This window comes from Schistocerca nitens, chromosome 9 (assembly GCF_023898315.1).
Source record: "Schistocerca nitens isolate TAMUIC-IGC-003100 chromosome 9, iqSchNite1.1, whole genome shotgun sequence".
NCBI classification, from domain to species: Eukaryota; Metazoa; Arthropoda; class Insecta; order Orthoptera; family Acrididae; genus Schistocerca; species Schistocerca nitens.
In genome coordinates this window covers 346385423-346411590 of record NC_064622.1, presented here as the reverse complement: position 1 = coordinate 346411590, position 26168 = coordinate 346385423, and the positions used below count along the sequence as shown (strand labels likewise).

General features: G+C 44.7%; 1 protein-coding gene across 1 annotated transcript in view; it reads left to right on the top strand.

Annotated features, from left to right (window-relative positions):
- LOC126203401 (phosphatidate cytidylyltransferase, photoreceptor-specific) overlaps positions 1-26168 on the top strand; it is a 113816-nt gene that overhangs the window by 13338 nt on the left and 74310 nt on the right. Inside the window, exons 2-4 of the mRNA XM_049937708.1 lie at positions 25062-25195; positions 25293-25389; positions 25487-25663. Coding sequence (XP_049793665.1) covers positions 25062-25195; positions 25293-25389; positions 25487-25663 — 408 coding nt within the window. The remainder of the gene's footprint in view (positions 1-25061; positions 25196-25292; positions 25390-25486; positions 25664-26168) is intronic.

Below are 26168 nucleotides of genomic sequence, written 5' to 3'. Positions count from 1 at the left end.
AGAGGACAAGTTTGGGGAGGTGAAGGGCTTGTCCAAAATGCACTCTGGGTCAGTTTTGATAAAAACGGCATCCTCTGCTCAGTCACGCAGGTTACTTGCTTGTGACAAGTTGGGGGATGTTAACGTTACCATCACCCCACATAAGAGTTTAAATATGGTCCAGGGTATTATTTTCCATAGGGACCTACTTTTGCAGTCTGATGATGAGCTGCGTGCCAATTTAGAGCGCCGAGGTGTACATTTCGTCCGGCACGTTCATCGGGGTCCGAGGGACAATCAGGTAGCTACCGGTGCCTTCATCTTGGCCTTCAAAGGTGATACATTACCAGAGAAGGTCAAGGTGATGGTCTACCGATGTGACGTCAAACCCTATATCCCTCCCCCGATGCGGTGCTTTAAGTGCTGGAAGTTCGGTCACATGTCCTCTCGCTGTACTTCTAGCCTCACATGTCGAGATTGTGGACGCCCATCTCATCCCGATACTCCATGTGCTCCGCCTCCCGTCTGTGTCAACTGTGGAGGGCCTCATTCCCCTTGCTCGCCAGACTGCAGTATCTTACAGAAAGAACGCAAAATCATGGAATATAAGACCCTGGACCGACTGACCTACACTGAGACTAAGCGGAAATTTGAACGGCTACATCCCGTGCGCATGATGTCATCTTATGCCTCCACTGTCACTCCTGCTCCAGCTCCTTCAGCTGCAAGACATACAGTCAGCTCTCAGAGTCAGAGGACCTCACCTGCCCCCTTGACGATGGGGGCCCCTTCTCTCGCTGTTGCTCCCACACCATCTACCTCGGGAGTAGCACCCACTAAACCACTGGGGACACCAGTCCCCACTTCTAAGCCGGAGAAGCGTTTCTTCGGCTTCTCTCGCTCGGAAGGAATCCCTTGGGTCACTCCCTTCCCAGGTTCCCACCAGCGGCACAGCAGACACCAACCAGTGGCTGAAGAAGCCACAGGTCGCTGGTCGACAGGCTTCACGATCCTCTTCGGTCCCGGAGACTGACTCCAATAAGCCCTCTCAACAACGGCAACCAAAGGAACAGCGAGAGAAAACGACTTTGAAGACCCGTAAGACCAAGACACCTGCGGTGGCACCTACTCCACCGCTACCTAAAAGCTCTGCGTCTGAGGATGAGGTGGAGATCCTTGCGTCCGTTGAGGACCTTGATCTCGCCGGTCCCTCAGACGCAATGGATAGCACTTGCACGGGTGCTCCATCGGAGGCAGCAGGTGACCCAGCGGCGTAATCTGCCTTCCCAGTCCCGTCACGCCTTTCTCCGCCATGGACAATACCATCCTCCAGTGGAACTGCAGCGGTTTCTTCCATCATCTAGCTGAGCTCCGCCAACTTATCAGCCTTCACCCTTTCTTCTGCATTGCTCTTCAGGAAACTTGGTTTCCAGCAATGGGAACTCCCGCCCTCCGTGGCTATCGGGGTTATTATAAGAACCGGGCCGCATATGAAAGGGTGTCTGGTGGCGTCTGCCTCTATGTCCTTCACACTCTGCACAGCGAGCTTGTCCCTCTCCAAACACCTTTAGAGGCTGTCGCTGTTCGGGTGTGGATGCCACAGGCTGTTACCGTCTGCAGTCTTTACATTCCACCGGATGGTGATGTCTCACAGCATGTCCTGGCTGCGCTGATAGCCCAATTGCCGCCACCTTTCTTGCTATTGGGCGACTTCAACGCCCATAACCCTCTGTGGGGTGGGTCAGTGGCAACAGGTCGAGGCGCCACCATTGAGCATTTATTGTCGCAGCTCGATCTCTCGATTTTAAATGATGGTGCCTTCACACACTTCAGTGTGGCGCATGGCACATACTCCGCCATTGACCTTTCAATCTGTAGCCCTAGCCTCTTACCGTCTGTCCAATGGAGTGTGCGTGACAACCTGTGTGGTAGTGACCACTTTCCGATCTTTCTGTCACTACCACAGCGTCACTCTTCTGGGTGCCCTAGCAGATGGGCTATGAATAAGGCTGACTGGAACTTGTTCTCCTCCACTGCTGCTATTGAGCCTCTCGCTAATGATGACATTGATGCGGTGGTTCAATCTGTCACCACCAGCATCGTTACTGCCGCCGAATCTGCCATTCCTCGTTCCTCTGGGTCCCCTCGGCGGCGGACTGTGTCTTGGTGGTCGCCTGAGATCGCTGCAGCGATTAAAGATCGCCGGTAGGCGCTACAGCGTCACAAGCGACAGCCCTGCATTGAACACCTGATCACCTTCAAACGGCTGCGTGCGCAGGCCCGCCGCCTTATCCGCCAAAGCAAGCAGGAGTGCTGGGAGCGGTATGTGTCCACCATTGGCCTCCATGTCTCTCCATCGCAGGTCTGGGCCAAGATCCGACACCTCTATGGCTATCGGACCCCTGTCAGCGTCCCTGCGCTCTCACTGAATGGAGCAGTTTGTATAGACTCCGACGAAATTGCCAACAGCTTGGCAGAGCATTTTGCTCTTAGTTCCGCTTCTTCCAATTACCCACTGGCCTTCCGCTCCATTAAAGAGCGGATGGAACGTCGGAGCCTTTCGTTTCGCACCCACCAACCAGAATCTTACAGTGCTCCATTCAGTGAGTGGGAATTTCGCAGTGCCCTAGCCGCTTGCCCTGATACCGCTCCTGGGCCAGATGGCATCCACTGTCAGATGCTGAAACACCTTTCAGTGGACTGCCAGCGGTGCCTCCTCGATCTTTACAACCGTCTTTGGGTTGAGGGGGAGTTTCCGTTGCAATGGCGGGAAAGCATTGTCATCCCCGTTTTGAAACCTGGAAAGACCCCTTGGAGGTGGGCAGCTATCGTCCCATTAGCCTCACCAACGTTCTTTGCAAGTTGCTTGAACAGATGGTGAGCCGGCGCTTGAATTGGGTACTGGAGTCTCGGGGCCTTCTGGCTCCGTCTCAGGGTGGGTTCCGTAAAGGCCGCTCCGCCACCGACAATCTGGTGAGCCTGGAGTCGGCCATCCGTACTGCCTTTGCCCGCCGTCAGCACCTGGTCGCTGTCTGTTTCGACATGCGGAAGGCGTACGATACGACATGGCGTCATCACATCCTTTCTACGCTTCATGGATGGGGTCTTCGGGGTCCTCTGCCGCTTTTTATCCGCAATTTTCTGTCGTGTCGTACCTTCCGCGTGCAAGTCGCGGCCTCGTATAGTTCCTCCCACGTCCAGGAGAACGGTGTGCCACAGGGTTCTGTTTTAAGTGTCTGCCTGTTTTTAATAGCCATTAACGGGCTTGCTGCGGCCGTGGCCAATTCTGTCTCCGCTTCCCTGTATGCTGACGACTTCTGCCTTTACTATAGCTCTATTGGCATTGCAGCTGCTGAACGTCAGCTACAGGGCGCAATCCGCAAGGCGCAGTTTTGGGCTGTAGCGTGTGGTTTTCAGTTTTCGGCTGCCAAGACCCGCGTTATGCATTTCTGGCGGCGCCGAACGGTCCATCGTGCGCCGCGGCTTTATCTTGATGGCGAACTTCTTGCTGTGGTGGAGACCCACAGGTTTTTGGGTGTACTTTTTGATGCCCGGTTGACTTGGCTGCCTCATATTCGGCAGCTTAAACAGGCGTGTTGGCGGCATCTCAATGCTCTGCGATGCTTGAGCCACACCAGCTGGGGCGCCGACCGATCTACCTTGTTACGGCTCTACCAGGCGTTAATCCAGTCTCGTCTGGATTATGGGAGCCTGGCTTATGGCTCCGCTTCCCCATCTGCGTTGCGGGTACTGGACCCAATACTACACAGCGGGATACGACTTGCCATTGGTGCCTTCCGCACCAGCCCTATGGACAGCGTACTAGTGAAGGCAGGTGTCCCTCCCCTGCGGTTACGGCGCCAACGTTTGCTGGCCGCTTATGCTGCTCATGTTTTTAGCTTGCCCGGGTATCCAAACTATCGTCTCCTGTTCCCGCAATCGGTCGTCCATGTGCCAGAATGTCGGCCCCGGTCTGGTTGTACGATCGCGGTCCGCGTCAAAGAGCTTCTCTCCGGGCTTAGGGTTTTCACTGTTCCACCTCCTTTCCGGGCCACTTTGCGTACTCCCCCATGGTGTGTTCCTCGCCCTTGCCTTCGGCTCGAGTTGGCACTGGGCCCGAAGGACTCCGTCCCTCCAGAGGCCTTCCGCCGCCACTTTTATTCCATCCTGGCCACATATCAAGGCTCTGGCATTGTTTACACTTAACGGTTCGATGGTTGCTGGTCGTGTCAGGTATGCGCTAACTCTAGGGGACCATTCCGAACAACGTTCCTTGCAGGATGGCTACAGCGTTTACACTGCTCAGCTGGTTGCCATCTTTCGTGCCCTAGAGTGTATCCGCTCCTGCTCAGGTGAGTCCTTCGTTATCTGTAGCGATTCCCTGAGCGGTTTACAAGCTCTCGACCAGTGTTTCCCTCGTTCTCGTCTGGTGATGGCTATCCATGAGTCCCTGCATACTCTTGCCCGTTGCGGCCGCTCTGTGGTCTTTGTGTGGACCCCCAGTCATGTCGGTATCCCGGGCAATGAACGTGTTGACCGCCTGGCCAAACAGGCCACCAGTGAACCCACTCTAGACATTGGCCTTCCGGAGACTGATTTGAGGGCGGTCTTACGCTGCAAAGTTATCTCGCTCTGGGACGCTGAATGGCGCGGTCTGACCACCCCTAACAAACTCCATGCCGTCAAGGAGACGACGACCGTGTGGCACTCCTCCTTGCGCGTCTCTCGCAAGGAGTCTGTCGTCCTATGCCGACTGCGCATTGGGCACACACGGATGACCCACGGCCACTTATTGCGCCATGAGGACCCACCTCTATGTCACTGCGGCTCCATTTTATCTGTGGTCCAAATTTTCTTCGAGTGTCCGCTTTTAGCTGTGCTCAAGCAGACGTTCACACTGCCTGACACGCTCCCTGCCCTTTTAACTGATGACCCTGCTATGACTGGCTTAGTTTTAAGTTTTATTCGGGCAGGGGGTTTTTATCATTTAATCTGAGTGTTTCTGTTTTTTAGTGTTGATACTGGCTTTTGGTCTCCGATTTTAAACTGAGTTTTTTAATGTGTTCTCGGTGGTTGGCTTTTCCTTTTTTTTCTCTATGGTCGGCCAACCACCGTCACACTCTGTGTGATTTTAATTTGTTTTGTCTGATCTCTGTTGGCGTATTTCTTGTCCCGTGTCGTCTGACGTCTTTCCTGCTGTTTGTTTTTATTCTCTTTGGGTGGTTTTAATTTTTTGGACAAAGGGACCGATGACCGTTGCAGTCTGGTCCCTTTAATCCCACAAATCAACCAACCAACCATAATTACTTCACTTTTGAAGGCCAGACCTACAAACAAATCAGGGGAACGGCCATGGGCACCAGGATGGATCCGTCCTATGCCAACCTCTTCATGGGCCGCATGGAGGAGGCTTTCCTGAAGACCCAACAGCTGCTTCCTCTGGCCTGGTATAGGTTTATAGATGACATCTTTGTGGTCTGGATGCATGGTGAAGAAACACTCCTTAATTTCCTCCATAACCTCAACTCCTTTTCGAATCTGAATTTCACCTGGTCCTTCTCCAAAACCCAAGCCACCTTCCTGGATGTTGACCTTCATCTTGTTGAAGCTCACATCCACACCTCTGTCCACATCAAACCCACAAACAAACAACAGTACCTTCACTTTGATAGCTGCCATCCATTCCACATCAAACGCTCCCTTCCCTACAGCCTAGGTATTTGTGGCAAATGTATCTGCTCCAGTGACAAATCCCTCAACAATTACACCAATAACCTGACCAGTGCTTTCCTCTCCCGCAACTGTCCTGCAGACCTTGTCCACAAACAGATCTCCCGAGCAATACATTCCTCCCTGTCCAACAACAATGTTCCTACCCCCAGACCACACACAAGCATCCCCCTTGTCACCCAATATTATCCTGGCCTCGAATACATCAACAAATTACTCCGCCAGGGATATGACTTTCTCAAGTCAACCCCTGAAATGAGATCATCCCTTGACAAAATTCTCCCCACACCACCCAGAGTTGCCTTTTGTCGCGCCCCCTAACCTCCGTAACATCCTTGTTAAACCCTACAATATTCCCAGACTATCTTCTCTACCCAGCAGTTCCTACCCCTGTATCTGACCCCGCTGCAAAAACCTGCTCCATGCATCCCCCCACAACCACCTCCTCCAGCCCCACTACTGGTAAAACATACACAATTCAAGGCAGGGCCACGTGTGAAACTACACATGTCATTTATCAACTGACATGCCTGCACTGCACAGCCTTTTACATCGGTATGACAACAGCTAAACTGGCTGAGCGCATGAACGGACACAGACAAACTGTCCGCCTAGGAGATGTCAATACCCAGTAGCGGAGCATGCCCTCCAGCATAATTCTAGGGACCTAGGAACCTGCTACACCGTATGTGCCATTTGGCTTCTCCCACCCAACACCAGTCCCTCTGAACTGCGGAGATGGGAACTTGCACTCCAACACATCCTTTCATCCCGCCATCCCCCTGGACTGAACCTACGTTAAACAACCTCACTCCCATTTACTCTTCAGTCTTCTCCTCTTTCCCTTTCCTCTTTAGCCATTCACACATCTTTTCATCCTACATAGTTGTGTTTATCTTTATACTATATACATCTTTACTTCTGTATGCATCCTCTTTGGTTTGAAGCTGGCACAGTACTTACAGTAGAATATCTTTGGCTTCCCTCTGACAACCATGCCTCCATCCTTGCTACCCTCCCTGTTTTCCTTTCCCTGTTGCTTCATAACCTGGGTTGTGAGTAACTGAATCCACTTTCCCTTCTTCCCTTTCTTTCCTCTCTCTCCTCCCTGATGAAGGAACATTTGTTCCGAAAGCTAGGAACGTAAATTTTCGGTTGTGTTTTTTGTGTATCTATCGGCTGTACTGAGCTGAGGTAAGTACTGGCCAGCCCCTCTATCTCTTTGTTAGGAAGGTATATTTTATCTGTTACTCATCTCATTTATCCTGTTTGGTGATTTCAGTTCCCAAATTTATCTGTGGGGCAATTAGAAGACATATAGTAGAGGTCAACTATTTGAACAGCTCTCTCCTCCATTTTAACCTTTTGTAAGTTCAGAGACACTCAACTTATTTTCTGCAATTTATTTAACACTCTGTGCTTGCAGTGGTGCATATATGAATCAGTGACATATTAATTTATCTGTGTGGGAAGGACCTTTACCCAGTTGTGTTACTGATACCACATTCTGACACACTGAGTCTGTATCACATTGCTCCCCACAAAAAGCCATTTGGAATTCATATTCTACTGAAGCCTATATCACAATATCACAAGAAGACATAGATGAGATAGCACAAGAAATGATTAGATTACCTGCACAGCATACCGTGTGATGTCCTACTATTCTGGACCATCTCAGTATGTGTCTGTGTCATGGTGATCTCAAGACATAGTTGAGGCTGTCAGAAATAGATGAAGAGCACTGTGACAACAAAGAATACACTTGACTGCAAGTAAGCTAGTTTTTATAGAAATAACTAGAATATACTTAGGTATACTTCCTAGCAATCATTTTGAAATAGCCAAGTTATTGACAACATACTGCATGAAAATTTCAACTTCAAACACTTTTTGCCCAGATTTTAATCATTATTTAACTGTAACAGAAAACAGTATTCTATCTTTAAACATGTGATACATAGATATTTATAATGCTTGTATCATAGACTAAGAATTCAATAGAGCATTATCACAATGCAGGCCCAGATACCATACACAACAAAATGTGTCACTACGTTTGTGAACACAATGCAGGCCCAGACAGCATACACAGCAAAATGCTTCACCACCTTTGTGCATATAGCAAAGTAGGTATCCCGATGTTGAACAAAAGGGGATTTTTCCCACCAAATGGACAGGAAGTATCATTATACAGATATTGAAACCTGGTAAAAAGCCCATAATATAGTAGACATCTACTGACTAATCAGTTTAACAGTGACTTTATGTGAACTCTTAGAATGAAAGGTCAATAACAGGCATTGCTTGTATCTTGACAGGGGGACAAACTTGCTTTCAGCATTTCAATACAGTTTTTGAAGGTTCAGATTCACAACCAGCCTTATTTTATGAGTGAAGTGTGCTATTACAGAGGTTTTCACATTTTGTGTACATCTATTAACAGTCTTTTTCGACCTACAAAAGTCTTACTATATAATGTAGCGACACCACGTCTTAGCTGTGCTATATGGGTGGGGCTTCTGAACCCTTATTAAAATTTTCGTATTCTGTTGCCATTTCTGAGCTACAGCTGGCACTTAGTATCAGCATTGCAGCAAAACAGGATACCAAAGGGTTGAGTCTTCTTGAGTGCCATCCTTTTCACAATTGCCATAAATGCAGTTGCTGTTGTTGCGAGACCAAATGTATTTTCAGTCTTGTATGTCAGTGACTTCTGTCTGGCATCCACTTCTGGAAAATTTGATCGCTCTACCCATGTCCTTAATAATATCTGGATAACCAGTGACAACATGTAAGCAGAAATTAAACTGCCTGTCCTTCCTTATAAGCTATTCTTGGGAAGCAAATTTAGCAACAATTGATTTTAACCTTATTAGACTATGAGTGTGTTGTGTGCAGGTCAGAAGCACTTTCTGTTTTAGGACTACTGGACCCTGCATGTCACAGTGGAGTCCACATTGCATCTGGGTCCCTGCTAATAGTCGCATATAGAAGCAGGTATAATACCTGTATAGATTTGCTTCCAGCGACTCCCAGTATATTATGCTCGTAAGATTTATTGTAGTCCAGAAGATCCTATTAAATGACTTTTCCAGAACACCATTATCTGTTACTTTCATGAATTATTTAAAAACAAGAAAAAGAACAGTGGTTAGATGAGAAAACATTTATCAGAAGCTCATTTCTTTTGGGATGACTTGCTCACCTTTGCTAAAGGTAGAGCAAGTGTAGTCCTTGACCTGTAGTACAAATGGACCTGTGGTGTGGCATCAGAACCTAACATTCATTGTCACACAGACCCTAACATTCATTGCCACATTTGCTTGTTAGTCATCCACAACTAAGCAATTTTTAATTCAATAAATATTGATGACTCCTAGCATGATGAGGAAGTCAGATACTGTAGCTACGTGATGGTAGCAGTACACAGAGCTCTCATATAGTTGATACTTCAGCCTGCCAAAACTGCTACTGTGCAGTGACTCCTTCAATAGTTTGAAGGTAACTGACAGCTACTCTGACTCATCCATTGGGCTCTGCCACTCACAATCTTTTGTATGACCTCTGAAATAGAGGATATCCCTCTGGACATGGGGCCACATATGCATTTTGGGCAATGATCATGTTGACACATTAGCTGAGGAAGCATTCGCAGTGAACCTGCTGGAAGTAAAAACCCCAGAAGGTCCCTTATTTGTTGCTTTGATATTACATATCCCACATACTTCAATAGTAGTGTGGATGACCAACACCTGACCCAGCAAACTCCAGAAAATCCATCAGGAGCATGAGAAATTGCTTCACTTTACCCCTCTCAAAGAGCAGCTTAAGCTGCTGCCAAACAAAACTTAATTGTGCTATAAATAGTTCTGATCTTTTGTCACCAACTGGCAGGCTTTACAGCTCAAAAATGGTATAAACATTAGGCCCATAATTACTATTTTGTTAAATATACAGTAGAACCCCTCTAATCCGACCTTGGATGGTCTGTCACTCCAGTTAGTCCGACCATGCTCAGGCTCGTGAGCCTGTGCCTACTTGTCACTGACTTGACACCTGTCGGGCCATTGTTGCAGTGTCTATCGCTGTGCATATTGTTATACTGTAAGTTATTGTGCAGTTTTATCCTTTGTTGGGATTTAAAAACGTCGTCGTTTGGTTTACTCCGTGTTCTCTACAGTACTTATTATTGTAGATTCGATGTGTGTACAGTTGTCTGTTTTCCAACATGTCTGGATTCAAATGTAAACATGTAACTCCTTCACCAAATTAAAAATTAGCAGTGCTACAAGGACTGGACGAAGGAGAATCGCTCCAAAAAATTGCAAAGAAACTGAATGTAGGTGTTACGACAATTAAGGATTGGAGGAAGAATTGGAAAGACATTGAATCCTATACAGTTACAATTGATGGTGAAAACACTGTGAAGAATCGCAAAACATGAAAAAGGCTAAACTTGAACTGATGGATAACGCATTGTGGATGTGGTTTTGTCAAGAAAGAAGGAAAGGAACTCCAATATCCGTGCCAATTCTCAAAGAAAAAGCGATAGTTTTGCACAAAAAACTGGAATCCAAAAGTAAATTTGCTGCCAGTGAAGGCTGGATTGGTCATTGGAAAACTCATCATGGTGTCCGATTTGTTTCTATTTCCGGTGAAAAACTATCTGCCGATGCCGCAGCTGCTAAGGAGTTTCGTGTCAAGTTTCAAGAAATTGTAGAAGAAAATAAACTGTTACCCTGCCAAGTGCATAACATCGACGAGACAAGGCTGAACTTTAAAATGTTGCCAACAAAAACACTCGCAGCTTCAAATGAATCCGTGGTAGGAACGAAACTTGAAAAAGATAGAAAAACAGTCATTCCTTGTAGCATCACAGATGGTACCCACAAGCTCCCCTTGTTCGTCATTGCCAAATCTTAGAAGGCAAGGGCATTCAAAAATATAAACTTATTTCCTTGCCGGTTTATCACCGCAATCAAAAATCTGCTTGGATGGACTGCGTCCTTTTTAAGTTTGTGCCATCAATCGAAAAAGACTTGAAGCAAGAAAATCTACCTGTTTGTGATCTAATGCTGTTGGATAACGCACCATCACATTTATCTGAGGAAGATTTGGTGAAAGGAGACATAAAAGCTCTCTTTCTGCCTCCTAATGTGACCTCACTCATCTAACCAATGGATCAGGGCGTTATCGAATGCTTAAAAAGGTGATATCGCAGAAAGTATATCAGCTCAATCTTGGAAAAATCTGAAGGAGGTCATAACTTATTTGAGGCAGTGAAATCCCTGAACATCAAAGATGCTATCTATACAATTGCTGCAGCATGGGATGAACTGAAACCTGACACACTGTGGAAATCGTGGCGTAAGCTTTGGCCACAAGTTATGACTGAAAATGAGCATACCGAAGATGAGCAAAACGACGACACACTGGAAATCGTTAAAGATCTACAAACTATGAAGCCGAACGTCCCTGCCAATAAAGTTGAAGAGTGGGTCAGTGAATGTGACAAAGACTGTAACACTTTTGAAGAGCTCAGTGACAACCAGATTGTTGCCGCTGTTAGCCAGGAAACTGTGAATGAGGACTCAGATGGCGAAGACGAGCCTCCTACCCGGATTTCACACAACGATGCAAAAAATGCTTTTGACATCACCCTTCAGTACATCGAGCAGAATCCAACTTCAACTCCAACGGACGTTTTGTGGATAAAAAAATGAAGGGACACTGCAGCTAAATCTAGAATAACATCTGCTAAACAAATATGTATCACTGACTTTTTTTCCAAGTAATTTGTTTTCCTTTTTACTGTAAAAACAACACATACAGTATAATCATTTCTTAGTTTATACATACAGTAGTTTATTTCTTTGTGAAATATTTCTTTTTTATATACAGTGCTATAAACATTTTTTAGTTTACAGTATATATCATTTATATGTTATGAAGTACTGTACAGTACAGTACAATAATTTGCTTGTTGTGTTTCCTATTAAAACCAATACATATTATAGTGTGTGTAGACATTTTTTAGTTAATATAGTGTTTAACACTGTGTAAAAAGTCTTTTTATATTACTGTAGACGTCTTTTAGTTCTTAAATCGTTTAATTTTTTGTACTAAATGTCTTTTTATATTTTTTGCAATAAATATTAGATTTTTTGGATAATACGACCTTTTTTCGTTCCGACCATGTCCCGGTCCCGAAGGTGACGGATTAGAGGGGTTCTACTGTACAATGAATACTGTGGAAGCAAATGGGCCTGGTGCATGGAGGGGCATTATCCAGATGTCTTGTTTGGGGCAGATCGATATGCTTCAATAGTTTTAACTGTGTATTCAACATAGTGTGTCAATGGGGAAGGGGGGGGGGGGGAGGTAGCAGTCTGTGACTATTTGCTGGTAATGCTGCTGTAGTAGACTGGAAAGTGTTGTTGAGTGACCATAGAAAGATCCATGCTGACTTAGACAGAATTAATGTTTTGGAGTGATGAAAGGCTGCATGCTCTAAATGTAGAAAAATACAGATGACTAGAAAAGACAATCCTACACTGTTTGCATACAGTATTAATGGTACAGTGTTTGACATGATCACATGCACTAAATATCTGTGTGCAATGCTGTAAAGCGATAATAAATTAAGTGAGCAGATGGAGTTGGTAGTAGGGAAGACAAATGATTGACTTTGGTTAACTGGGAGAATTTAGGGAAGTGTAGCTCATCTATAGAGGAGTCTGCCTATAATAAACTAATGTGATCCATTCTTGAGCATTCCTTGAATGTTTGGAATCCCCAGCAGGGTGTCTGATAGGAAGACATCATTAAGTAATTCAGAGGTTTGCTGCTAGATTTGTTATCGGTAGTTTTGATCATCATGCAAGTATTGCGGAGATGCTTCATGAACTGAAATGCTTCATGAACTGAAATGGGAATCACTGGAGAAAAGACAACATTTTTTTCCACGAAGCACTATTGTGAAAGTTTAGGGCACTGGCATTTGTGCTTGACTGCAGAATAATTCTTCTGATTCCAATGTACATTTTGCATAAGGACCACTGAGACAAGAGAAGGTAAATTAGGTCTTGTATGAAGGCATGAAGTGGTGGGAGGACTGAGCCAAATGGACAGGCCTCGTCAGCACCCAGACCCGGCAGCAGCTGGAGCGGGGTCCAGATATAGATAGATAGATAGATAGATGAAGGCATCTAGACAGTTGTTTTTTCCTCGCTCCATTTGCGAGTGGAACAGGAAAGGGAATGACTAGTAGTCACACAAGGTATCCTCTGCCATTGACCATATGGTTGCTTTTGAGTAAATATGTAGGTGCAGATTTGTTTTATACCATTTTTCAGCTGTAAAATCTGGCAGATGATGATGAAATGTTGACACTAGTCAAAGCAAAATAAAGTTTCATTTAATAACAGGCTTTGGTGCTTTATTTAAAATGTCTTATTAAAGCTGTGGAGCACATGTTAAAAAGCATATTATGTAATGAAAAGTGTTACATAATATTTATTAACAGTGATTTTAGAAGAGTGATTTGAAATGCAACTAACAAGAAAATAACTAATATTTACAGAAATGAGCCACATACGTCTTTGGCGATGAGGCATCGTGCCTCGAGAGACACCGCCATGTCAAAGGCATGTCCGGTGCCAGACAGGAGGGCTTGTGTGTTCCAATGAAGTCTAGGGCTGTGCCCGCGGTAGCACAGGTAGTGACAGGGTTACCCAAACTGAAATGGTCTCATCAGAGGAACCAGACACAGTGTGTTGCACAACATAGGACATGGAGGGCTCTAGAGACATTTTCCCTAAAGGATTAAACCGGATACAAATCCTGGTCTTCCATGTTGGGGTCGATCATGGGTCTGACAGCCCTGTATTGAATTTTTTTTTTTTTTTTTTTTTTTTTACAAAACTCAAAGACAGAAACAGCTGGATTGATGGTGTTGATGAACAGCTCGTTCAAGGAAGAGGACAATGCAAATGGAAAAATACATACTTTGCTAGTTGGAATGTGAGAACTTTGAACAGATCAAGGACTGTACATGGACTCAAACAAGAGATGGAAGAAAACAACATATGTCTTGCAGCAACTCAATAGGTCAGGTGGAAAGGAGGCGGTATCCTAAAAAGTGGCAACTACATAATTCTGTGTAATGGAGGGGAGAGTGATGCAGTTGGTGGTACATAATTTCTTGTAGACTGTAAACATAAAGCAGCAGCTCTGAATTTTAACCCTGTAAATGAAAGGACATGCACTTTGAGAATGAAAATGAAGATCTGTTTCTTCAACATCACTCTTGTATGTTTGTATGCACCTACAGGAGGTTATGAGGATGGTGTGAAAAATGAATTTCATGGTCAGCTAGAATAGGAATTAAAAAGTATATTAAGGCAAAATTTGAATATCTGTATCTTGGACAACCTTAAAAGTGCTACATACAACTTTCATGTGTCAGATCTTGCTAGGAGAGAGGAGCGTAGCGAAAATTGTTTTAAAGTTCAATTCAGGGTAATTTAACTAAATCGGTTTATAACAGACATTGCCAGAGGAATAGCGCATCAAATCAACTCTCAAAGAAGTTTTTCTTTTCGTACCAGTCTTCTGATTGGCATAGCCCACCATGATTTCACTACACATTACAATCAAATCGTCTCAGAGTAGAACTCAACACCAAGCTTTCTAAAAAATTATGTGTTTTATATACTTCAATCTGTTTTTTTCCTACGATTTTTGCCCTTTGACAATTCCCTGTAGCAACATGGAAATTGTTCCCAGTTGTCTCAACATTGTCCTATCACCTTGTCCCTTTTTGTAATTAGCGTTTCCAACACATTCCTTTACTAATTTCTTTTACAGTGAACCCCCTCATTTCTTATACAGCCAGTGTTTTCATCACAGTTCTTTCTTAATTGATTTTACAGAGAACCTCCACATGTATTTTGAGTCCACTTCAGTATTCAACATCCTTCTGCAACTCATGTCTCAAACCTTTCAATTCTCATCTTTTTTCATTTTGCCCCAATCCACAGTTCACTTCCATACAATGTTAGTCTCCCAGTGTACATTCTCTCTCACTCTCTCTCTCTCTCTTTCTCATTTAAGATGCATGATTGTTGAAAAGGCTTTCAATGCAATGTTAAAGTGATTCTACTCATGTATTTAATGCATATAAACGGTTAGTCAATTTTATTGATATTGCCTTTAAGTACACAGTGTTATAAGAATAAACCAGGCAGGAGAGAGTCCCATGGGGCTTCACAGCTCTCTTGTGGGCATGTGTGTGGTGTGCAAGGTCCCCAAGCTATTGCAGCCTTTCTTCTTTTCCAGCTGCTTTACCTTCCCCTTCCTTCTTCCTACCTGCCCCTGTTCCTTTCCTCTTGCTCCTTCCTTTCTTATTTATGTCAGCCCAGCTATCCTTCTGACTTCATTTCGTCTTACAGTTTTGGTTTGTTTGCTTTTCTTCCTCCTTTTCGGCTTTTCTTTTTTGTCCCTCTTAGGGCTTTGACAGCCACCTCTAAATCTGAAATCGGTGGTTTGAGCCAAATGGAGAACTACTCCCTCCTTTGCATCATCTTTGTCATGGGTCCCTCCTCCCCCTCCCCCTCTCCCCTTTTCCCCCATCCCCTCCTTCCCTGCCATATCCCTATCGTATCCTTGCTAGGTCACCAGCTTGGTAGTCAGTCCATGTGACATGATTGTTATGAACTGATCTGGCTGAGCTCCCTGACACTACAGAAATCACACTGCTGGTACCTGTGCTGTGAATGCCTCGAGTAAGCCTAGGAGTGGTTGCCTATCTTTTCAGGCCATTGGAACTCCCAGCAATGGCCTTCATGCCAGGCAGTCATTACCATTGCTGGGTGGTACCCAAGGCGAGCCCCTGATTGGAGCAGGTGGTACCAGAACAGACACTTGGCACATGAAACGTGTTAAACTCTCCGGTCACTCTTCCACGGCCACATCTCTTTCTAGGAATAGTTCTATCTCAGTTCCTGTTTCTGCCTTTTCAGCCTTTCCCCCTTTGCTACACCCTCGGAGGAGGGCCAGGCTTGACAGCTTGGGGTGAAACCCTTTGCCCAGTTCCCAGTATGTACCAGTACTGAGGGGAGGACTTTACTAACACCAAACGTTTTCTTTTTTAACACACTGAGGACAAGTTCAGTGAAGTTGAGTCCTTAAGCAAGATGAGATCTGGCTCCTCCTTATAAAGACAACTTGTGCCAGCCAGTCAGCCTCCCTCCATGCCAGCAACTGCTTAGGATCCCAGTGAACATCACTCCTCACAAGTCTCTCAATATGACACAGGGTGTAATTTTTCATAGGGACCTTCTCCAGTTTGATGATGTACTTTGGGCTAATCTAGAATGACATGGTGTTAATTTCATCCAGCGTGTCCAGCGAAGCCCTAAGGACAATTGCGTAGACAGTGGCGCTTTCATTCTTTCCTTTTAGGGGGATAGCCTGCCTGAGAAGGTGATGGTATACAGATGTGATGTCAAATCATTTGTTCCACCTCCCATGCATTGCTTCCAGTTCAGCCACATGTCCTCGCAATGCAATGTCATTCTCATCTGTGGCTGCCCTTTTCATGTGGGGAGCCCTTACGACTATGGTTACTAAAGTTAAAAAGTCGGTCAAGAAGGCTAGGAGAGTATTCATACTAGAAAGAGCAGATAAGCAGTTCTTAGCATCCCACTTAGTAAATGAATCGACTTCATTTACTTCCGGTACGATGGACGTGAAAGAATTATGGGCAAATTTTAAACACATTGTAAATCACGCATTGGAGAAGTATGTGTTGAAAAAGTGTGTTACGGACGGAAAAGACCCACCGTGGTTTAACAGCGCAATTAGGAGAATGCTCAGGAAGCAAAGACAGTTGCACTCGTGGTACAAGAAAGATCGGGAGAATGAGGACGGGCAAAAGTTAGTAGAGATTCGTGCTGCTGTAAAAAGAGCGATGTGCGAAGCATACAACCACTACCACCATCATACCTTAGCAAAAGATCTTGCTGAAAACCCAAGGAACTTCTGGTTTTACATAAAATCGGTAAGCAGGTCGAAGGCTTCCATCCATCCACTCACTCACTGATCAGTCTGGCCTGGCAACGGAAGACAGCAAAACGAGAGCTGAAATTTTAAATTTAGCATTTGAGAAATCTTTCATGCAGGAGGATCGTACAAACATACCGCCGTTTGAGTCTCATACAGATTCCCATATGGAGGACATAGTGATAGACATCCCTGGGGTTGTGAAGCAGCTGAATGGGTTGAAAGTAAATACATCGTCAGATCCTGATGGGATTCCAATTCGGTTTTACAGAGAGTACTCTACTGCATTGGCTCCTTACTTAGCTTGCATTTATCGCGAATCTCTTGCCCAATGTAAAGTCCTGAGCGACTGGAAAAAAGCGCAGGTGGCGCCCATGTATAAGAAGGGCAGAAGGACGGATCCTCAAAATTACAGACCAATATCCTTAACATCGGTTTGTTGAAGGATTCTCGAACATATTCTCAGTTCGAATACATTGAATTTCCTTGAGACACAGAAGTTGCTGTCCATGCATCAGCACGGCTTTAGAAAGCATCGCTCCTGCGAAACGCAACTTGCCGTTTTTTCACGATATCTTGCGAACCATGGATGAATGGTATCAGACGGATGCCATATTCCTTGACTTCAGGAAAGTGTTTGACTCGGTACCCCACTGCAGACTCCTAACTAAGATACGAGCATATGCGATTGGTTCCCAAATATGTGAGTGGCTTGAAGACTTCTTAAGTAATAGAACCCAGTACGTTGTCATCGATAGTGAGTGTTCATCGGAGGTGAGGGTATCATCTGGAGTGCCCCAGGGAAGTGTGGTAGGTCCGCTGTTGTTTTCTATCTACATAAATGATCTTTTGGATAGGGTGGATAGCAATGTGCGGCTGTTTGCTGATTATGATGCTGTGGTGTATGGGAAGGTGTCGTCGTTGAGTGACTGTAGGAGGATACAAGATGACTTGGACAGGATTTGTGACTGGTGTAAAGAATGGCAGCTAACTCTAAATATAGATAAATGTAAATTAATGCAGATGAATAGAAAAAGAATCCCGTAATGTTTGAGTACTCCATTAGTAGTGTAGCACTTGACACAGTCACGTCAATTAAATATTTGGGCGTAACATTGCAGAGCGATATGAAGTGGGACAAGTGTGTATTGGTAGTTGTGGGGAAGGTGGATAGTTGTCTTCGGTTCATTGGTAGAATTTTAGGAAGATGTTCTTCTGTAAAGGAGGCTGCTTATAAAACACTAATACGACCTATTCTTGAGTACTGCTCGAGCATTTGGGATCCCTATCAGGACGGATTGAGGGAGGACATAGAAGCAATTCGAAGGCGGGCTGCTAGATTTGTTACTGGTAGGTTTGATCATCACGCGAGTGTTACGGAAATGCTTCAGGACCTCAGGTGGGAGTCTGTGGAGGAAAGGAGGCGTTCTTTTGATGAATCGCTACTGAGGAAATTTAGAGAACCAGCATTTGAGGCTGACTGCAGTACAATTTTACTGCCGCCACCTTATATTTCGCAGAAAGACCACAAAGATAAGATGAGAGATTAGGGCTCGTACAGAGGCATATAGGCAGTCGTTTTTCCCTTGTTCTGTTTGGGAGTGGAACAGGGAGAGAAGATGCTAGTTGTGGTATGAGGTACCCTCTGCCACGCACCGTATGGTGGATTGCGGAGTATGTATGTAAATGTAGATCTCGATCTTGCCAGACCCTCAGACACAATGGATATAGACTGCTCAGGCAATAAATCGGTGGCAGCAGGTGACTCTGAGGCGTAAACTGCCTCAGTGAATGTACCATGCTTTCCCAGTCTCACAATGTCATCCTCCAGTGGAATTGCGGTGGTTTTTTCCACTGCCTGGCTGACCTGCGGCAACTGTTAAGCTTTACACCGGCTATCTGCATTGCCCTCTAGGAAACCTGGTTCCCAGCAATGCGGACCCCTGCCCTCCATGGCTATAAGGGATATTACAGGAACCGTAGTGACTATAATAGTGTGTCGGGTGGAGATTGTGTTTATGTCCTAAACTCGGTCTGTAGTGAACATGTGCCCCTTCAAACCCCTCTTGAAGCTGTGGCTGTCAATGCAGGAAATAACTGTCTGCAATGTATATCTTCCTCCAGATGGTGCACTACCCCTGAATGTATTAGCTGCAGTGATTGATCATCTCCCTAAACCTTTCCTACTTCTAGGAGATTTTAATGCCCATAACACCTTGTGGGGGTGGTACCATGCTTACTGGGTAAGGCAGAGATGTCGAAACTTTACTGTCACAATTTGACCTCTGCCTTTTAAATACTGGGGCCGCTACACAGTACAGTGTGACTCATGGTAGTTACTTGGCCATTGATTTATCAATTTGCAGCCCAGGACTTCTCCCATCTATCCACTGGAGAGCACATGACGACCTTTGTTGTAGTGACCACTTCCCCATCTTGCTGTCACTACTCCAGTGTCAGGCACATGGATGTCTGCCCAGATGGGCTTTGAACAAGGCGGACTGGGGAACTTTCACCTCTGGTGTCACAGCTGAAACTCCCCCACACGGTAACATCAATGTGATGGTTGAGCAGGTGACCAGCACATTTGTTTCTGCTGCAGAAAATGTGATCCCTTTCTCTTTAGGGTGCCCAAGGTGTAAGGCAGTTCCTTGGTGGTCACCGGAAGTCGCTGCAGCAATTAAGGAGCGTCGGCGAGCTCTTTAGCAGCATAAGCGACACCCTTCCCTGGAGCATCTCTTAGCCTTTAACGGCTCCGTACCTGTGCTCGCTACCTTATCATGAATTGATAAGGGAGAGATACGTCACCACCATTGGGGTGCCAACGGCACCTTCCCAAGTCTGGGCAAAGATCAAATGTCTTTTCGGGTACCAGGCCCCAACAGCTGGTCCTGGTGTTACCATAAATGGCGAGCTATGTACCGACGCAAACACGATTGCCGAGCACTTTGCTGAGCACTTTGCTCGAGCCTCTGCGTCCGAGAATCACCCCCCAGCCTTTCACACACTCAAACGGCGGCTAGAACGGAACGCCCTCTCGTTCATTACACGCTGCAGTGAATCCTATAATGCCCCATTTACAGAGTGGGAGCTCCCCCAGCCCTCACACATTGCCCCAACTCAGCTCCTGGGCCTGATCGCATCCACAGTCGGATGATTAAACATCTCTCATCTGACTACAAGCGACATCTTCTCGTCATCTTCAACCAGATCTGTGCAATGGCATCTTCCCATCGCAGTGGCGGGAGAGCACCATCATTCCGGTGCTAAAATCTGGTAAAAACTTGCTTGATGTGTGTAGCTATCGGCCCACCAGCCTCACCAATGTTCTTTGTAAGCTGCTGGAATGTATGGTATGTCGACAGTTGGGTTGGGTCCTGGAGTCATGTGGCTTGCTGGCTCCATGTCAGGGCAGCTTCCGCCAGGGTCGCTCTTACCACTGATAATCTTGTGACCATCGAGTCTGCCATCCGAATAGCCTTTCCCAGATGGCAACACCTGATTGCCGTCTTCTTTGACTTATGTAAAGCATATGACACGACTTGGCGACATCACCATCCTTGCCACATTGTATGAGTGGGGTCACCACTCCCGATTTTTATCCAAAACTTCCTGTCACTATCCAGGAGAATGGAGTCCCACAGGGCTCTGTATTGAGTGTCTCTCCATTGTTAGTGGCCATTAACAGTCTAGCAGCAGCATTGCATTTACTCTACCCTGTGCACCACTGTGGGGTTCGATTGGCGACAGGAGCTTTTAGGACGAGTCGGTGACCAGCATACTGGTGGAGGCTGGTGTCCCTCCACTACAGATCAGACGTGCGCAACTGCTCGCCAGTTACACAGCACGCATTCAAAGTTCCCCTGCGCATCCGAATAACCGTCTGCTTTTCCCGCCCATGTCAGTCCATCTCCCACATTGGCGGCCCAGATCGAGGCTGACGATTGTGGTTCGCATGCGGTCCCTTCTCTCCTAACTGGAGTCCTTCCCTTGACCACCTCTGCTTGCAGCCCATTCACATACGCCTCCATGGTGCACGCCTAGCTTTGTCTGGACCTTTTGTATGGCCCTAAGGACTCCGTTAACCCCGCCACTCCGTGCTTTCACTTCCTCTCGATTCTTGATGTGTTTCGGGGCTCTGAAGTGGTTTACACCGACTTCTCAGTGGCTGATGGTCGCATAGGCTTTGCATATGTTCATGGAGTACATATTCACTCCTTGCCAGTTGGCTGCAGTGTTTTCACTGCAGAGCTGGCAGCCATATCTCATGCTCTTGAGTACATCCGCTTATGCCCTGGCGAGTCATTTCTCCTATGTACGGACTCATTGAGCAGCCTACAAGCTATCGACCAGTGCTACCCTTGTCACCCTCTGGCAGCGTCCATTCAGGAGTCGATCTATGGCCTGGAACAGGCCCGCCGCTCCGTGGTGTTTGAATGGACCCCAGGACACGTTGCAATTCCCGGCAACGAACTTGCCAACAGGCTGGCCAAACTGGCGATGCGGAAACCGCTTCTGGAAATAAGCATCTCCGAAGCTGACCTGCAAGCTATCTTACACTGTAGGGTTTTCCAGCTTTGGGAGATGGAATGGCATAACAGCACGCATAACAAACTGTGTGTCATTAAGGAGACTATGAATGTGTGGAAGTCTTCCATGCGGACCTCTCGCAGGGAATCAGTTGTCCTCTGCCGCCTTCACATTGGCCATACGTGGCTAACCCATGGATACCTACTCTTGTCACGAGGACCCACCTCAGTATCGCTGTAGCTCCCAAATGACAGTCATCCACCTCTTACTGGACTGCCCACTTTTAGCCGCTCTGTGGCAGACTTTTAACTTTCCCAGCATTCTGCCTTCGGTGTTCGGCGACAATGCCTCCACAGCAGCTTTAGTTTTACGTTTTATCCATGAGAGTGGGTTTTATACTTCTATGTAGGTTTTAGCGCATGTCCCTTGTCCCTCTGTGTCTTCCGCCCTAGTGCTTTTAGGATGGAGGTTTTAATGTGTTGCAGAGTGGCTGGCTTTCCCTTTTTATTCTTCTGGTTGGCCAGCCACTGTAATCTGCTTTCATGTTTTACTCTCTTCTGTTTCTAGCGTCTGTTTTCTTGTCCTCTTTTTGTTCCTTTTAGTGTTTGTTGCCTTCCCTTCATTCTTGTGGCTTTTCCTTTCTTTCCGTTTTGTGTTATATGTTTCGTTCGCTTTATACTCAAACTTGTGGCACTGTTCTATTAGGAACAAGGGACTGATGACCTTGTAGTTTGGTCCCTTCTCCCGCCTTTAAACCAACCAACCAACCAACCAACCAAGTGTAGACCAGATGTGGCTTAAATTCAAAGAAATGGTATCAGCAGCAATTGAGAGATTTATACCAAATAATTTAACAAATGACGGAGCTGATCCTCCTTGGTACACAAAACAGGTTAGAACACTGTTGCAGAAACAACTAAACAAACATGCCAAATTTAAACAGATCCAAAATCCCCAAGATTGGTGATCTTTTACAGAAGCTTGAAATTTTGCGCGGACTTCAATGCGAGATACTTATAACAGTTTCCACAACGAAACTTTGTTTTGAAACCTGGCAGAAAATCCAAAGAGATTCTGGTCGTATGTGAATTATGTTAGTGGCAAGAAACAATCAGTGCCTTACCTGCACGATAGCAATGGAGATACTATCAAAGACAGTGCTGCCAAAGCAGAGTTACTAAACACAGCCCTCCGAAATGCCTTCACAAAAGAAGACGAAGTAAATATTCCAGAATTCGAATCGAGAACAGCTGCCAACATGAGTAACCTAGAAGTAAATATCCTCGGAGTAGTGAAACTTAATAAAAGCAAGTTTTGTGGTCCAGACTGTATACCAATAAGGTTCCTTTCTGAGTATGCTGATGAATTAGCTCCATACTTAACAATCGTATACAATCATTCGCTCGACGAAAGATCCGTACCCAAAGACTGGAAAGTTGCGCAGATCACACCAATATTCAAGAAAGGTAGTAGGAGTAATCCACTAAATTACAGGCCCATATCGTTAATGTCAATATGCAGCAGGATTTTGGAACATATATTGGGTACAAACATTGTGAATTGCCTCAAAGAAAATGGTCTATTGCCACACAGTCAACATGGGTTTAGAAAACATCGTTCTGTGAAACACAACTAGCACTTTATTCACATGAAATGAAATGTTGAGTGCTATTGACAAGGGATTTCAGATTGAGTCCGTATTTCTGGATTTCCACACAAGTGGCTCGTAGTGAAATTGCATGCTTACGGAATATCCTCTCAGTTATGTGACTGGATTTGTGATTTCCTGTCAGAGAGGTCACAGTTCGTAGCACTTGAAGGAAAGTCATTGAGTAAAACAGAAGTGATTTCTGGCGTTTCCCAAGGTAGTGTTATAGGCCCTTTGCTGTTCCTTATCTATATAAACGATATTGGATACAATCTGAACAGCCGTCTTCGGTTGTTTGTAGATGATGCTGTCGTTTATCGACTAATGAAGTTATCAGAAGATCAAAACAAACTGCAAAATGGTTTAGAAAAGATATCTGAATGGTGCAAAAAGTGGCAGTTGACCCTAAATAACGAAAAGTGTGAGGTCATCCACCTGAGTGCTAAAAGGAACTCGTTAAACTTCGGATACGCCATAAATCAGTCTAATCTAAAAGCTGTAAATTCAACTAAATACCTAGGTATTACAATTACGAACAACGTAAATTGGAAGGAAGACATAGAAAATGTTGTGGGGAAGGCTAACCAAAGACTGCGTTTTATTGACAGGACACTTAGAAAATGTAACAGGCCTACTAAGAAGACTGCCGACACCATGCTTGTCCGTCCTCTTTTAGAATCCTGCTGCATGATATAGGATCCTTACCAGATAGGGCTGACAGAGTACATTGAAAAAGTTCAAACAAAGGAAGCACATTTTGTATTATCGTGAAATATGGGGGAGAGTGTCACAGAAATGATAGAGGATTTAGGCTAGAAATCATTAAAAGAAAGACTTTTTCGTTGCGATGGAGTCTTTTCACGAAATTCCAGTCAGCAACTTTCTCCTCCAAATGCGAAAATATATTGTTGACACCGGCCTACATAAGGAGGAGTGATCACCGTGATAAAATAAGGGAAATCAGAGCTCATACGGAAGGATACAGGTATTCATTCTCTCCGCGCGCTATACGAGATTGGAACAATAGAGAATTGTGAAGGTGGTTCGATGAAGCCTCTGCCAGGCACTTAAATGTGATTTGCAGAGTATGTTTGGCTTCACAGATTCTTTGCCAGGTGTTGTTGAGGACACACTTAGTTTATTCCTCAGGCTGACTGTGAACAATTGAACAGTAAATAACTGCCTTTCTGAAAGTTGGTGTACTATGCTGAGTATCTTTTATAGATTCCGTTTTTTAGTTTTTCTTTTACATATAATGATTGTTCTGTTATCTGCCTTCTATGAATTTATTTTGACTAGTCTTTGGAGGCCAATGATATCATGTCTTTGTACCCAGTTTCATTGTGTATAATTTTGGTATGAGGAAAAAGCATTTTTGATCACTTATTTTCAGGATGTGGATGCACATATCCATTTGAACAAGGTAGCTGACTTTCGATCCATATAACACCAAAGAGTTTGTTTACTTTTTTTCTAGTTACATTGAAAAACAGTTCTTAATCTTTGGCAATTAGATGTTCTGAGAACAGTGTAATCATGTTTGAAGTGGAGAGGTAGATTTTCAGTGAAAGACAGGAGTGAAGAGTGTCTTATCTTCCGTCCTAACATGTATGACATGTACAGTCAAAAGTGTCATCAGTTTGAACAAGTTTGTGCTCAAATAAAGCTTTCGTAGGATTATGTGTATGTACTTGGATGCAAATTTATAGATGAGAAAAACATTCCATACATGATAGATGTTTAGTACAGTTGCAGATAATGACAAAGATATGTAATAAATTTAATTGCCCTGAAGAGAGTGTCCTTATTTTAATTTTAATTTCAGATGCCTGCGAAAGATCCACTGCTAACTTTTTCTCAAAGTAAGATACACATTTTGCCATACACTAATTCTTAATGGCACACAGCTTATATTGAAGCTAATAATGATGCAGTCCTATTGAAAAGACTTGTCTACAGTGAAAAATCATAGTCTTTTTATTTTGTTGTTAATTTTTTATGTTCATAGGTTTTATGCTACAGGACTTACTTGCCAACTTATATCTTAAATAGTATTCGTACTGAGCAAATCTTCACAATATATGCTTTTTATTTTAAATTTTAACAGAAGGAAGATGTTGATTCAGAAGATGATAAAAGCCCTGAAGAAAAGTATGTTGAAGAAGTAGCGAAGATAGTCCCACAGGGAACGGATAAAACACCCGAAGTACTAAACTCTGCTCTTAGTGGACTTTCAGACAGGTGAAGAATCTTGTATAAAACATTAATATAATCAAATACCCTTTCTCATCATTTTACATCATGTCTTTTTATTAATCACAATTATTATGCTTTGCAGATGGCGGAACTGGGTGATAAGAGGTTTATTTTCGTTAGTAATGATTGCTGGGTTTTGTCTACTTATATACAGTGGGCCTCTTGCTCTCATGGTTACAGTAAGTACATTTATGTATATATTAAGAATTCTACTGCTGCTCCATATCAATGTTTTGTAATGTTTAACTTTTCTCTGTTTACTTAACTACTTTGCAGACTCTTCTTGTACAAGTGAAATGCTTCGAAGAAATTATCAACATTGGTTATGCTGTGTACAGAGTTCATAATCTTCCATGGTTTCGATCACTATCTTGGTATTTTTTAATTACATCTAACTACTTTTTCTATGGGGAGAGTCTTGTTGATTACTTTGGTGTTGTCATTAACCGGACGGTAAGTTACATATATCTCTTGCTTTGATTGTAATTAGAGTGTATATATAATTTTTGGTGTGGCTGTTTTCTTCTTACTATTCCACTCATGTTTCATATTAATCCATTTGCTAATACTTTTGGATTAAAGGAGAGACCACTCACTGATAAGGAGAAGCATTGAGATGTCGATAGGCTCACACAAAAAGGAAGAAAACTTGCTAGCTTTTGGAGTAATCCTTTACCAAGCTATTGTAACCCCCCCCCCTCTCTGTCTCTCTCTCTCTCTCTCTCTCTCTCTCTCTCTCTCTCTCTCTCACACACACACACACACACACACACACACACACACATTACCTACCTATGGCCTTTGTGGCTCTAGCTGGATTGGATGCACAGTGCCAGTGCTGAATTTTTGGCATATGGACTGGATTGTTGTGGTGGTTCTGTGGTTTAGGGTGTGTAGAGGTGGAAGATGGGGAGTGATGGGAGTTCATGGCTAGTGGCATGGAGGGAGGCAGCGGGTT